At 36.1% G+C, this 15754-nt stretch overlaps 1 protein-coding gene across 3 annotated transcripts in view; it reads left to right on the forward strand.

The window, feature by feature from the left end:
• DNAJC15 (DnaJ heat shock protein family (Hsp40) member C15) overlaps positions 1-14537 on the forward strand; it is a 79059-nt gene extending 64522 nt beyond the window's left edge. For 2 of the 3 annotated variants that reach the window (XM_509654.7, XM_016925262.4), the window contains one exon: positions 14295-14537. In XM_509654.7, the coding sequence (XP_509654.1) occupies positions 14295-14365 (71 nt within the window). In that variant the 3' untranslated portion in view covers positions 14366-14537. Of the gene's footprint in view, positions 1-3961; positions 4154-14294 lie in introns of all 3 variants that reach the window. The other variant, XR_010150448.1, reaches the window with a different exon arrangement.
• Positions 14538-15754: the final 1217 nt, after the last annotated feature.

A 15754-nucleotide genomic window follows, 5' to 3' on the forward strand; every position in this document is an offset into this window, starting at 1 on the left:
CAGTGAGCTATGATCATGCTACTGTACTCCAACCTAGGTGACAGAGTGAGACCCTGTCTCAAAGAAAACAAAACTGTTTCTTTAGTGACTGTCCAAAGAATACAGAATACTTTCTTGACTTACTACAGTCTGAAATAAAATATTACTTTGGCCACTCCTAAAGTAATACTGGGACTATTAATTTTTTCCAGTTCATTGTTCTTTCTTCTACACTGTCTAATTTCCTCTTAAACTATCTATTAAGCTCTTAATGTCATTTCTAAAATCTCCTGTTGATTCTTTTTTATGAAATCCAATTCTCTGTAAAATTCTCTGTAATTTTACGTATCTTTTCCATCTTCCCTCTGTTTTCTTAAATATATTACTTATAGTTATTTGGTTTTCAGGCCTTCTGTTTGTATGCAAAGTAATTTTTTTGAATGCCATACATTTTGTATGAAAGCAACAGTTTTCAAACTTTTTTTGTCTCAGACCGAAAAAGACTTTATATGGATTCTATCTGTGAGTATTTACAGTAATAGAAATTAACACTGAAAAATTATTTTCTTTTTCTTTTTCTTTTTCTTTGTTTTCATTGAGACAGGGTCTTGTTCCATTGCCCAGGCTAGAGTGCAGTGGTGTGATCACAGCTCACTTCAGCCTCGGCCTCTCAGACTCAAGCAGTCCTCTTACCCTAGCCTCTCAAGTACTTGGGACAATAGGTGTGTGCCAACATACCCAGCTAATTTTTTATTTTTATCTTTGTAGAAATGGACTCTCACTGTGTTGTCCAGGCTGGTCCCTAACTCAAGCCGTCCTGCCACCTTGGCCTCTCAAAAGTCCTGGGATTACAGGCATGAGCCACTGTGCTGGCCTAAAACTGAGAAAGTTTAAATATATTTACCTATTAATTCATTTTAAAATATTAAACTTCTTATATATTAATATAGATAACATAATCTTTATACAAATATATCTTTTCCACAATAAAATTTTTGAAGACTAATGAGTAAAGTGACATTGTTTTACATTTTTGCACATCTCTTTTAATGTCTGGCTTAACAGAAAATACCCTGATATAAATATCAACCTCTACATTCATTCTGTTGTGATATGTTGTTTTGTTTAAATGTATGAAGAAAATACGACTTCACACAAATAGGTAGTTGGGAAAGGAAAGAGTATTTTATTCATCTTTTCAAATAATTGCAGATATTCTTCCTTGCTACTAAACCAGAACTCAACAAGTGGTAGCTTCTTAACGATTAGTTGCATTTTGGAACCTGAAACCATGCCAGTGAACTTTCAAAGTCTGTTATATTAAAATCTATTGGTCTATCTTTTACTTTGAATTTTTTTTTTCCCATCTGTGATTTTGTAACGTCATTCATTGGTCAAATACTGCTTCACTGAGAGTTACAAATCATCCAAATGTTGATGTATTTCATTTTATCAGTATTTCTAAAGATATGGTCCCCACACTGTCAGCAGCTTCCCCTGGGCAATTGTTAGACATGCAAACTCTTAGGTTCCACCCTAGACCTACTTAATCAGAAAACCTGGGGTTGGGGCCCAGCATTTTGTGTTTTACGAAGCCCTCCAGTTGATTCTAATGTACACTAATGTTTGAGAACCACTGCTCTAAGGGTTCCAGCTGGGTTTCTGGGGTGTTCATTGGGGTCCCTATGCGTGGCAGGTTCTGATCTCTAATCGCAGTCTCCTTAGCATTTTGAAACTTCCAAAAACTTTACTATGCTTTTCAGAAGCTTCTTGCTTTTTTCAGAAACTTTCTACTTTGCTTCTACCCTGTACAAGTTCAGAATTTGGTATATACTTAGAGGGAAAAATGAGCTGTGTATCAGGCTCTGTTTTCAAACTTGCCTTTTTCAGTTGAGATCTAAATCTTTGAGTCTACAATTTTTGTCTTAGCAGCTTGTGAGACTGCAAGAAGCCTTGCCTGCCCCCAGCAGCAGCCTTCTTGTGTCCATTGCCCATACTTTTAATTTCTTGCGTTCCACCAAGAATCATCAAATAATCTAAGGGAAAAAGCAATTTCAGAATGTCATTTTACCTCTCTAAGTTTCCTCCCCTTCCGGAATCTTTGGACCCTCAAGCCATAGTTTTCTTAGAAGTTTCCCTATAACACTAATTCAACAGGTGGGGTTTTTTAGTGGTTGTTTCATTTTTGTAGTGAGTTTTGACTGGCTTTTTTTAGTTGCTTTTAATGTGAGCATCTAACACACTACTCCATCATAACCAAAAGCAAAAGTACAGAAAGTTACTTTTGAGACAGTATGACAAATTAATTGGCTAGCCAGTCATCCAGGAGGCTGGTACAGTAATATGAGTGAGAAATAATGATGACCTAGCTTAGGAGGGAGACAAGAAAGTGAATTTGAGATATGTTTTAGAAACAGAAGCAACAGTTACTGCCGCTTGATTTGATACAGGAAATTTAGTATTTCCCCTTGATTTCTGAGTCAAAAAATTAGGTAGATGGTGGAGCTATTTACTGAAATGGGGATGATCTAGAGTGGACAGGTGATTGTAAACAGGTTTAGGAGAAAAGAAATACTGTCTTGATGTTAAATGAATTAGTTAGTAGATTGTCCGAGTGGAAATGGAGAATAGGAATTGAATAAATGACTCTAGAGTTCAGAGAAGCAGACTGGACTTAAGAATCATCAATATAAGATGGTGTTGAAACCAACCTTAAGAGGTCATGGAAAGTGAAAGTATGGATAAGAAATAGGAGGAAAAAACCCCGAGGATCCAGGTCTAAGGAACCAAACACTTATAGATCAAGTTAGAAAAGGGGAAATCATCAAACGAGACAGAAGGGAAAAAATGTAAGGAGAAAATGATACCATAGAAGCTAAGAAAGGAATATATTTAAGGGAACCAAGTGATCAACTGGGCTGAATGCTGCTATGAGAACCATTAAAATAAGGATAGAGAGGAGGGTCCAGAGTATTTTTTCCACACTGGAAGACTTTAATGACCTTAAAAAACAGTTTTAATTGGTGCAGGGCTAAGGAATGAAAAGATGCGGAAGTTGAGTTAGCTTATATACACAACTATTTTGAGAAGTTTTGTGAGGAAGAGGAGGAGAGAAATGGAATATTGTCTGCAAGAGAGGGATGAGTCATTAAGGGAAAAATGCTGTTTTTTGTTTTATTTTGCTTTTTACTTTTTTTAAATTATAAAAGCTTGTTGAGTAATTTTTAGCAGGTTTGTTTGTCAGTGGAAATGATCAACGAGAGAAGGTGATTTAGAAGAGATTAAATTTTGGGGGAAATAAATGTAATGTTTTAAGTCTCAAAAGTCAATTGTATAACTGTGGGACAGAGATTTGGCAGTGTTTCACATGGAAAAGAGCCATGGGACATGTATTTGATCTCAAGGCTTGTAAGATTCAACAGCATAAAAGCTGCTAAAAATTTTATGCAGTCCTAAGCTGCATAAAGGACACATAGTATCTTTATTAAAGACCAAATATTACTGCAATCCTCTATTTATTTGTTATGCATTCATTCAATTAATATTTATCCAGCTGTACTGAGCTAGGCATTTAGATCTTATCTAGAATTTTATGTCTGTTTCTGGATCCCAGATTTTTTACAGATACTGACAAACCAAATAGTATTCAGAGGAAATTGAACAGGATCATGAGGTGTCTGGAAACAATGTCATATGAGCAATTATTCATTCAACAAAATTTATTGAGTACTTAATGTAAGCCAGATAATGCACTAGATACTGAAGAAGATGACCAAAGACCTTGCTGTTATGAATCTTATATTCCACTGTGAGAGACAATAGTAGATAGGTAATTGGTAGTTTAAAAATGGCCACAGTTTCTTCATAGCTCCTCCCATCAATAGGTGGTCTGATTTTTCACCCGTTGTATTCAGGTTGGCCTTTGTCATTTGTTTTGAACAATAGAATATAGCAAAAAATGACATGTGATTTCTGAACCTAGGCCTCAAGAAGCATTGCAGCTTCAGCTCTTACCTTCTTAGATCCTTGAGTCCACCAAGTGAAGAAGACTAAGCTCTCCTCCTGACGGAAGAAACACCAAGTAGAGAGAGGCCTAGCTATCCCAGCTTAGGCCCTAGTGAGGCCATCCTGGACTACCCAGCTCAGAATAACCACTCTACCAATCCACAGAAAAGTGAGAAATGAAAAGAACATTGTTGCTTTTCGCCACTAAGTTTTGGGGTGGTTTGTTATGCAGAAAAGGCTGATATAAAAAATGCCCATGATGTCATGGATCATAAGTGCTTTGAAGAAAAAGCAGAGCATGAGGTAGAGAATGGCAGCTGGAGGGGAGGCGGTTGCTGATTTACTTATAGCCTTCTTAGAAATTCTCTCTAAGGAGATAATATTTGAGCAGAGACCTAAGGCAGTAAGTCATGCAAAATGAAGAAAGAATATTTCAGGCTGAAGAAACACCAAGTGCATAGGTCCTGAAACGAGAACATATGGTTTGTTTCTGGAATTATAAGCAGATCAGCTGGAGCATAGGAAGCAAAAGGGAGAGTGGTAGGAAAGACAATTGGAGAGGAAGCCCAAGGCTAAATGATAGAGTGGCTTGCAAGCCATACTACAAACTTCAGGTTTTACTGTTGGGCATTATGGGAATGCTATTACCTGTTTTGCAGTATTAGGAAGACTATTTTGGCAGCTATGAAGCAAATAGGGAGTCAAGAGTGGAAGCAAGGCAGTCACTAGAGAAAACTGTAGTAATCCAAGAGAATGATACTGTTTTGGATGAGGGTTGTTGTAGTAGAGGAGGTAAAGGGGAAAAAAAAAGGTCTAGGCCAGGTACGGTGGCTCATTCCTGTAATCCCAGCACTTTGGGAGGCCGAGGCGGGCAGATCACCTGAGGTCGGGAGTTCGAGACCAGCCTGACCAACATGGAGAAACCCCATCTCTATTAAAAATACAAAATTAGCTGTGCGTGGTGGCGCATGCCTGTAATCCCAGCTACTCAGGAGGCTGAGGCAGGAGAATCACTTGAACCCGGGAGGCGGAGGTTGCGGTGAGCCAAGATCTAGCCATTGCACTCTAGCCTGGGCAACAAGAGCAAAACTCCATCTCAAAAAAAGAAAGGTCTAATTCAAAATATATTTTGAAGGAACACCCAACAAAGCTTATGAATCAGGGGTAAGAAAAAATGAGGAAAGATCACTCCTGGGTTTTTGGCCAAAGCAGTGGTTAGAGAAAAAGAAAATTTGCTATACTGAGAAACTTAGAGGGGATCTATGCAATATCAGATACTTAAAATGTGGCATGTATATGTGAAGTCCCTCTTGTATGCCTCTATGAGGACAGAATTATGTTCACTGAGAAGAAACTCTAAGCAGTGAAAATTTGACCCCTATAAGGAAGACTTTTCTTCTAGCTGGAACGTAAGACATCAGTCAGCTAGTAATTATTGAGGCTTTCTGGAAGTTGGTAGAACAGGGTACTTTCTAGGCACTGAAGCTACAGCAGTGGAAAAAGTGATGTGCAGATAGAGGCAGCAAAGGTAATTTGATTGAAAACTACTAGAGAGCAACTTATTAGGGATGTCATAGAAGGAATATATTTATTGGGTAAGAGGTAGAACCTCTTCAGACCCTTCCAACTCTGGGTTTCTGTGATTCTCTAATGATCTGATAAACCGAATCAGACTCAAATATTTTTCTTCAGATCCCCTTGTCTCTACATTATTTAATGCTATATTGAGATACCATACCATACAATTCAATTCATCCATTTAAGGTATACAGTTCAGTAGTTCTGGTATATTCTCAGACATGTGCAAACATCGCACTCAATTTTGGAACATTTTCATCACCTCAGGAAGAAACCCCTTTAGCTATTGTCCGTCCCCTCATCTTCCTGTTCTCAGTTCAGTTCCATTGATCAGTCTGTCTGTCCTTGTCCTAGTACCACACTGTCTTGATTACTGTTGCTTTGTAGTAAGTTTTAATATTGTGAAATGTGAGTCCTCCTACTTTATTCTTATTTTGTAGAATTGTTTTGGCTATTATGGTCCTTCCATAATAATTCCATATGAATTTTAGAACCAGCTTGTCAATTTCTACAAGGAAATCAGCTGAGATTTTTGATAAGGATTGCATTAAATTTGTAAATTAGAATGGGGAATTTTGCCATTTTAACAGTGTTAAGTCTTCTGATCCACAGAGACATGATGTTTTTCTATTTATTTAGATCTTCCTTAATTTCTTTCAACAGTGTTTTGTAGTTTACAAGTCTGAGTTTTGGACTTCTTTTGTTAAGTTTATTCCTATTTTATTCTTTTTAATGCTATTGTGAATGGAATTATTTTTATAATTTTATTTTCAGGTTGTTAATTATAAATGTATAGAAATACAATTAAGTTGTATATTGATCTTTTATCCCACAACCTTGCTGAACTTATTTATTAGGTCTAATAGTTATTGGTGGATTCTTTAGGATTTTCAGTATACAAGATCATGTCACCTATGAATAGTGATAGTCTTACTTCTTGCTTTCCAATCTGGATGTCTTTTTCTTTTTTAACCTCATTAGACTGGCTTGAACCTCCATTACAATGTTGACTAGGAATATTAAGAACAGACATTCTTGTCTTGCTTCTGATCTTAGGGAAAAGCATCCAGTCTTTGCTCATTCAATCTGTGGGTTTTTTGTAGATGCTTTTTATCTACAAACATACTAACACTTAGAGAACTTCTGTCTATTCCTAGTTTGCTAGGTGCTTTTTTCATGAAAGTGTGTTGAATCTTGTCAAATGCTTTTTCTCCATGTATTGAGATCATTATGTGAATTTTTTTTTCTTTTGATGAGGCTCGATATATTTGTTTTTTGGTGGTTAAACCAAACTTGCATCCCTGTGTTAAATCCCACAGGGATGCAAGGTTTATAATTCCTGCATCCCTTGGTTGGTCGTGGTTTATAATTCTTTTTATATGTTGCTGGGTTTGGTTTGCTAGTATTGTGTTTTAGTATCTTTGCATCTACACTTATAAGATGTATTGATCAGTAGCTTTCTTATGATATCTTTGTCTGGTTTTGGTGTGAAGATAATATAATGTAGGCTTTATAAAATAAATTAGGAAATGTTCTGTTTCTCTCTTCTATAAGCCATCAGGGGCTGGGCTTTTCTTTGTGGGTAGTTTTTTGTTTACTGATTCAGTCCCTTGTTACAGGAATATTCAAGTTGTCTCTTCTTGAGTCAGTATCAGTAGTTTGTATCTTTTAGGAGCTTGTCCATTTTCTCTAAATTATCTAATTTATTGACATACAGTTGTTTCTCTTCTTTTTCCATTGTCTTAGGTTGAAGGTTAAGTTATTGAAGTCTTTTTTTTTTTTTTTGAAACAGGGTCTCACTCTGTCACCCAGACTGGAGTGCAGTGGCACAGTCATAGCTCACTGCAGCCTCGACCTCCTGGGCTTAAGTGATCCTTCCACCTTAGCCTCCTGAGTAGCTGGGACTACAGGCACATGCCACCTTGCTCAGCTAATTTTTTTATTTTTTGTAGAGATAGGGTTTTGCCCTGTTTCTGAGGCTGGTGGTCTCAAATTCCTGAGATTAAGTGATCCGTGCCCCCCTCACCCTCCCAAAGTGCTGGGATTACAAGTGTGACCCACTGTGCCCAGCCGTCTTCTTTTTTAACATAGACATTTATAGCAATAAATTTCTCTGCAGTGCTATCGCTGTGTCCCATAAGCTGTGGGTGGTGTTATTCATGTTTAATACATTCTATTATTGTCGGAGAATACAGTGTATTATTTCTGTCCTTTTCAACTTATTAAGGTTTGTTTTATGGCCTATTATATGCTCTGTCCTGGAGAATATCCTCTGTGCATTTGAGAAAAATTGCATATTCCGTTATTGGGTAGTGTTCTGTAAATATGTGTTAGGTCTTGTTAGTTTATAGTATTAAGTCTTCTGTTTCCTTGTTGGTCTTTTGTGTGGTTGTTCTGTTATTGAAAGTGGGGTATTAGCTGGTATTTATTCTTCATTTCTTAGTTTCTGTTTTTGTTTTGGTTGGTTTTTGCTTCACATATTTTGGTGCTCTATTGTTAGGTGCACATATGTTTACAGTTGTCCCATCTTCCAGGTTGATTGGCCCGTTTTTCATTATGGAATGCCCCTTTTTGTCTCTAATAACATTTTTGGTTTCAAAGTTTACTTTGTCTCATTAGCCACTCTAGCTTTTCAGTGATTGCTGCTGTCAGGATATGTCTTTTTCCATCCTTTTACTTTTCAGTATTTTTGTCTTCAAATCTAAAGTGTGTCTCCTGTAGAGAACATATAGTTGGCTCATGCTTGTTTGCTTTTCTTCTAGTTTTAATAGAAACAGGGTCTTGCTATATTGCTCAGGCTAGCCTCAAACTCCTGGGCTCAAGTGATCCTCCTGCCCCAGCCTCCCAGAGTGCTGGGATTATAGGCATTGAGCCACTGCACCTGGCTGGGTCATGTTGTAATTTAATCCAGTGTGACAGCCTTTGCCTTTTGATTGGATTGTTTAATCCTTTCTCATTTAGTGTTATGATTTATTATTTACTTTTATTTCAGTAGTTTTGGGGGAACAAGTGGTGTTTGGTTGCATGGAAAAGCTTTTTTGTGGTGATTTCTGAGATTTTGGTGCACTCATCACCCGAGCAGTGTACACTGTACCTAATGTGTAGTCTTTGGTCCCTCATCTCCCTTTTCTTTCTTCCCCCTAAGTCTCCAAAGTCCATTATATTATTCTTATGCCCTTGTGTCCTCCAAAGTCCATTATATCATTCTTATGCCCTTTCACTTATAAGTGAGAATATACAATGATTGGTTTTCCATTCCGGAGTTACTTTGCATAGAATAATGGTCTCCAATTCCATCCAGATAGTTGCAAATGCCATTATTTTATTCCTTTTTATGGCTGAGTAGTATTCCATTATAGATATGTACCATGTTTTCTTTATCCTCATGTTGGTTGATGGGCATTTAAGCTGGTTCCATATTTTTACAATTGTGAATTGTGCTGCTATAAACGTGTGTGCAAGTGTCTTTTTCACATAATGACTTCTTTTCCTGTGGAAAGATACCTAGTAGTGGGATTGCTGAATCAAATGGTAGGTCTTTTAGTTCTTTAAGGAATCTCCATACTAGTTTCCGTAGTGGTTATACTAGTTATACTCCCACCAGCAGTGTATCAGTGTTCCCTTTTCACCACATCCATGCCAACATTTATAATTTTTTTTTATTTTTTAATTATGGCCATTTTCGGAGGAGTAAGATGGTATGGCATTCTGGTTTTGATTTGCATTTCCCTGATAATTAGTGATATTGAGCATTTTTTTAATGTTTGTTGGCCATTTGTGTATCTTCTTTTGAGAATTGTCTTTTCATGTCCTTAGCCCACTTTTTGATGGGATTATTTATTTTTTTCTTGCTGATTGGTTTGAGTTTCTTGTAGATTCTGTATATTAGCCCTTTGTCAGATACACAGTTTGTGAGATTTTCTCCTACTCTGTGGGTTGTCTGTTTATTCTGCTGATTATTTCTTTTGCTGTGCAGAAGCTTGACTGAAAGCTTTTATTATGAATGTGTGTTGAATTTTCTGAACCTATTGACATGATTATGTATTTATTTTGGCTGGGCGTGGTGATTCGCGCCTATAATCCCAGCACTTTGGGAGGAGGAGGCTGCAGTGAGCCAAGATCTAGCCATTGCACTGCAGCCTGGGCAACAAGAGAGAAACTCCGTCTCAAAAAATAAATTAATAAATATATATTTATTTTTTATTAATGTGGTAAATTACATTGATTAATTTTTGAATGTGTAAGCCAGTCTTGCATTCCTGAGATAAACCTAACTTGGTCATCATATCTAGTCTGATTTGATAAGTGAATATTTTGTTTGTTTTGCACCTGTGCTCATGAGAGATCTGGGTCTGTGGTTTCCTTGTGACATTTTCATTAGGGTTTGTTATCAAAGATATGCCAGCCTCATAAAAAGAGTTTAAAGTGTTTTCTTTCTCTTCTGTTTTTCAGAAAAATTCAACAAAATCATGGCCAGGATTTTTATTTATGGGAAGGTTTTTAATTACATATTTAGTTTCTTAAATATTCTTTTGATTTTCCATTTCTTCTTATATTAATTTTGAAAGGTTTTCTTTTTCTTGGAATTTATCTTTTACATTTTTATGTGCTCTGACATGAAGTTGATTAGTTTTTTAGAGAACTAATCTTTCCCTGTGTTGATTCTCTCTCGAATGCTAATTTCTATTGCGATATCTTCCTTGATGCATGAGTTATTTAGGAGTATATTGATTAATATTCTAACATTGGGACCTTCTATATGTGTTTAATTCTACTATGGTCAGTTAACAGACTCTGTTTCAATGTTTCTGAAACTCTGTGTTGGAGGACTTTGTTTTTTTCTCTCAATCTCTGGTGAACTGACAGCTTTTGTAAAATACAATGAAAATGAAATTATGAGAAAATTGAAGAAAAAAGTATGTATATAAGATCCAGGTTTTACAGGGGTACACTGTTATTTCAAACAGGTATATTTTCTAAACACTTAATCTCAATTTCCAAACCTATCTATGGTCTAATAGCAGTTGTAAGTCAACATTCATCCGTGGAACACACTTTAAATAGCACCGTTTATTGTTATTTTAATCTTTGAAGTTTGTCGAGACTTGCTTTTAGCCTAGCACATGATCAGTTACAGTAAATGTTCCATGTGCAGTTTAAAAAAAGATACGTTCTGCACTTGCAGGGTGGAATGTTGTATGTGTGTCAGTTAAATCAAGTTTGTTGATGTTATTTAACTTCAGTGTTCTTACTCTTTCATTTTGTCTACTTGTTTTATGCATTATTGAGAAGAGGCATCACTCACTAAAATTGTAGATCTGTGTGTTTTTCCTTTTGGTTCTCTCCTTTTTTCCTTTGTATATTTTGAGGCTATCTTATTAGGCATATTCAGATTTACAATTGCTTTCTCTTACCAGTAGACTGACCCTTGTAACACTGTGAAATTGCCTGTTTTATTTTTGCATTTTACCTTAAAATGTACTTTATCTCATAATTAGTATAACAGTGTCAGCGTTTTTGATAGTGTATATTTTTTCTATTTCTTAAAAGTATAGTCTCTAATAACAATATATAACCTGCTGGATTTTTATTAATCAACTTTATTGAGATATAATTTATATAGAATAAAATGCACCCATTTAAATGCACAATTTGACAAGTTCTGGCAAATATATATGTGCATGTAATCACTAACAGTCAAGACATACACCATTTCCATAAGCTCCAAAGGTTCCTTTTTGCCCCTTCCCATTGCCAATCCCTCCCCACAGCCTGGGCAATCACCATTCTTCTTTCTGCCACAGACTATAGATTAAACATGTCTTTTCTAGAGTTTCATATATATGTGGAATAGTATTATATACTCTTCTGTGTCTGGCTTCTTTGAAGGAAAAAAGCAGTGCAGAATGTTGGGCTCATCATAGTGCATTTCCGTTATCTCCAGGATCTTGGCCCTCAAGACCTGACTGACTTGGTAGCCCTCCAGTGCTTTTATACTGATGTGTTTATATTTTATTTAGCTCTTCTAGTTGGGTGTCAGTGGGAGAGTTGGTCTTAAACATGATGGTTCACAATAGCCAGAAGCAGAAGACCTCTGGCCACATTTAGTGGTAGAAGTACAAAGATACAGAAATACTAAGGGTGAAGGTGAGTGTTCTAATTAAATGGAACCCACTGAATTCCCCCAGAAAACTGAGAGGGGTTGAAGAGTGTTATTTTTTTGTTCTTTTTCTTTTCTTTTCTTTTCTTTTCTTTTCTTTTTTTTTGGAGATAGGGCCCCACTCTGTCGTCCAGGCTGGAGTGCAGTGGTGCGATCAAGACTCACTGCAGCCTCAGCCTCCTGGGCTCAAGTGATCCTCCACCTCAGCCTCTCCAGTAGTTCAGACTACAGGTGTGCACCACCACACCCAACTAATTTTTTAATTTTTTGTAGAGACAGAGTCTTATTATGTTGCCCAGGCTGGTCTCAGACTGCTGGGCTCAAGTGATCCTCTCACCTCACCCTCCCAAAGTGCTGGGATTACAGGCGTGAGCCACTGTGTCCAGCCAAGAGTATTTTGTTTTCATTAAATTTAGGGTATGCATCCTATCCTATGTTATCAGTCAGGATTCACTGCCAGCAACTAGATATTATAACCAGGAGAGCATTTAGTACAGGTTACATATTGTTGGAAGATCTGAAGGAGCAAGTTCTACACTTGGCCTACAAGAATCATTCCTAAACAATTACAGAGCTACTCTGTCAGGGAAGCTGCTGCCTCACAGGCTGCCACTAGAACTGTGGGAGAAGCACAGTTGCTGCCACCACTATACCACACTCTTGCTTACTAGTAGTAATAATGATAAAGAGGTGCAGCAAGAAAGCCTTTCTCTCATTTCAGCCTTCCAAGTCCCACAAGAATGGCTCTAATTAATGGAACCTAATGTGAATCAAACACTACTTGAAGAGACTATAAGAATTGTAGTTTTGGACTGAGGAACTTTTCCAACTATTTAGAGGTAGAATGAGGGTCACAAGAACCAGTCCAAAATGTGTACCATGTACATAAATTAAAAGCCCTCTAACTTAGAGTGAGTGGTAGAGAATTCAACATTATTCTGAATAAATTGTCATGTCATTTTTTTCCTCTAACATTGCTATCAATAAGTATAATATTTAATAAGACTCTCTATCATCTGTGCCTTTGATTTTTTCCAACTGCTGAGTGAGCATAGTATGGCCTATGATTTAAATATCCATAATGCATATCAATTAAAGGTTATGTTTAAGTTCAATTAATATTTTAATATTTGCTGAGGATATCCAAGACATCGAGGACATCACCCTGATAACTCTAAGAATTTAAACAGCTTACCACATTGACATTACCTAATTCCTGATTGCTAGATTGTCTTCAAAGATAATCATGAAATCAACATATTTCATAACCAAGTGCTTTAAACTTTTATCAGCTTTCTTTGTAACTCTTATAGCATATTCAGGGACATACTATGATATATTCCATAAGTGTTTATAGCAATTCAGATCTTGATATGAAAATGTCAGTTGTATCCTCAAGGGCAAAGAGGTAAATATAGCTTTCTCCAGCATTACCCTTTCTACCACAACACCATGTTTGTTGATCTATTTTCTTTGCTTTCTTTTCCCTTCATAAGCTGGGTGGTATGGTATCAATAAAAGGCCGGAAAAAAGTCAGAACAATTTACACCAATACTAGCTAGATGCTTTTTGGTTTGTTGTAAGCTACTGAGACCTTATGATATTTTCAGCAGCTATAGATGGTTTGCACTTAAGGGGAGAATACAAAATAAAAAACACAAAGAGACTGGTGAGCTGTAATATGATTGTTAGTCTAAGCATTAAACAATGACAGTATTCAGGACTAGAAGTTAGAAGGTATATGATGTTTAGCTTTCATATGACAATTTGGTGCTAGTATTTTTGTATGTAGGTTCTGTTTGTGATTTACAATGATTCTGCATTTGAAATTCACCTCAATTTTCCTCTTGCTGTTTGCATTAGAAAGAATTCATTGCAAAGAACTCTAAAAAAGAACTGACTTAATTTTATTTTTTGCACTGTAAATCCAAAACTACACTCTGTAAATATTCGAATACAATCATTTCGGAGAACAAAAAAAATTTTTTGACATTATTTTTATCTCTCATTTATTAAGATTAGATCATTTATCTCTATTAAGTAAATAGATTTTTGGCACTGGGTAGTATATAGTTGCCTTTTTAAACATGCATTTTATTTTTGTGACATTATAAGACTTGATTAATGCTTTAAAAGACCCCTTGGATTGATTTACCTTCTTCAAAAAGATACCCGTTTTCACAGATGAATGTGTCTTTCAAAAAAAAAGACAGTCATGGAAAAGACTGTTATTTTACTTGCCTAACCATCCACTTAATTTTAGAAAATTCTCTGGTCAAATACTTGAAAGGTGAATGTCTGACCAGTGCAGTATTGAATGTTGTTCAAGTTATTCCTGATTATAACTTTCTTTCATCATTTTTCTCAGAGGTTTTTTTTTATTGTTGGATAGTTGCAGGACTTCACTAATCAAGTTTAATTTATACTGTTTTGATTTCTAGTTAGCTTATAAAATAATTTGTCAGAGGATTAATGTGTGAGACAATATCAAAAAAGTATTTTTATATTTTGGGGACTTTAAAGTATGTCAATGATGAAATGTATTTTAATTCATTTTTCTTTGTTCTCTCAGGTGGATCTCCTTACGTAGCAGCCAAAATAAATGAAGCAAAAGACTTGCTAGAAACAACCACCAAACATTGATGCTTAAGGACCACACTGAAGGAAAAAAAAAGAGGGGACTTCAAAAAAAAAAAAAAAGCCCTGCAAAATATTGTAAAACACGGTCTTCTTAATTTTCTATATGGATTGACCACAGTCTTATCTTCCACCATTAAGCTGTATAACAATAAAATGTTAATAGTCTTGCTTTTTATTATCTTTTAAAGATCTCCTTAAATTCTATAACTGATCTTTTTTCTTATTTTGTTTGTGACATTCATACATTTTTAAGATTTTTGTTATGTTCTGAATTCCCCCCCCACACACACACGTGTGCAAAAAATATGATTATCAAGAATGCAATTGGGATTTGCGAGCAATGAGTAGAACTCTTATTGCTTATATTTGTACCCTCATTGTCTATTTTTTTTCAGGGAATTTGGGACTCTGCCTATATAAGGTGTTTTAAATGTCTTGAGAACAAGCACTGGCTGATACCTCTTGGAGATATGATCTGAAATGTAATGGAATTTATTAAATGGTGTTCAGTAAAGTAGGGGTTAAGGACTTGTTAAAGAACCCCACTATCTCTGAGACCCTATAGCCAAAGCATGAGGACTTGGAGAGCTACTAAAATGATTCAGGTTTACAAAATGAGCCCTGTGAGGAAAGGTTGAGAGAAGTCTGAGGAGTTTGTATTTAATTATAGTCTTCCAGTACTGTATATTCATTCATTACTCATTCTACAAATATTTATTGACCCCTTTTGATGTGCAAGGCACTATCGTGCGTCCCCTGAGAGTTGCAAGTATGAAGCAGTCATGGATCATGAACCAAAGGAACTTATATGTAGAGGAAGGATAAATCACAAATAGTGAATACTGTTAGATACAGATGATATGTTTCAAAAGTTCAAAGGAAGAAAAGAATGTGTTAAACACTGCATGAGAGGAGGAATAAGTGGCATAGAGCTGGGCTTTAGAAAAGAAAAATATTCAGATACCATATGATTGGTGAGGTGACTAAGTGTTATTCTGAGATGAGAATTAGCAGAAATAGATATATCAATTGGAGTGTTTAGAGTGCAGGGTTTCTGGAAAGCAAGGTTTGGACAGAGTGGTCATCAAAGGCCAGCCCTGTGACTTACACTGCATTAAATTAATTTCTTAGAACATAGTCCCTGATCATTATCACTTTACTATTCCAAAGGTGAGAGAACAGATTCAGATAGAGTGCCAGCATTATTTCCCAGTATTCCTTTACAAATCTTGGGTTCATTCCAGGTAAACTGAACTACTGCATTGTTTCTATCTCAAAATACTTTTTAGATATCCTAGATGCATCTTTCAACTTCTAACATTCTGTAGTTTAGGAGTTCTCAACCTTGGCATTATTGACATGTTAGGCCAAATAATTTTTTTTGTGGGAGGT

Source organism: Pan troglodytes, chromosome 14 (genome assembly GCF_028858775.2).
Source record: "Pan troglodytes isolate AG18354 chromosome 14, NHGRI_mPanTro3-v2.0_pri, whole genome shotgun sequence".
NCBI lineage: Eukaryota > Metazoa > Chordata > Mammalia > Primates > Hominidae > Pan > Pan troglodytes.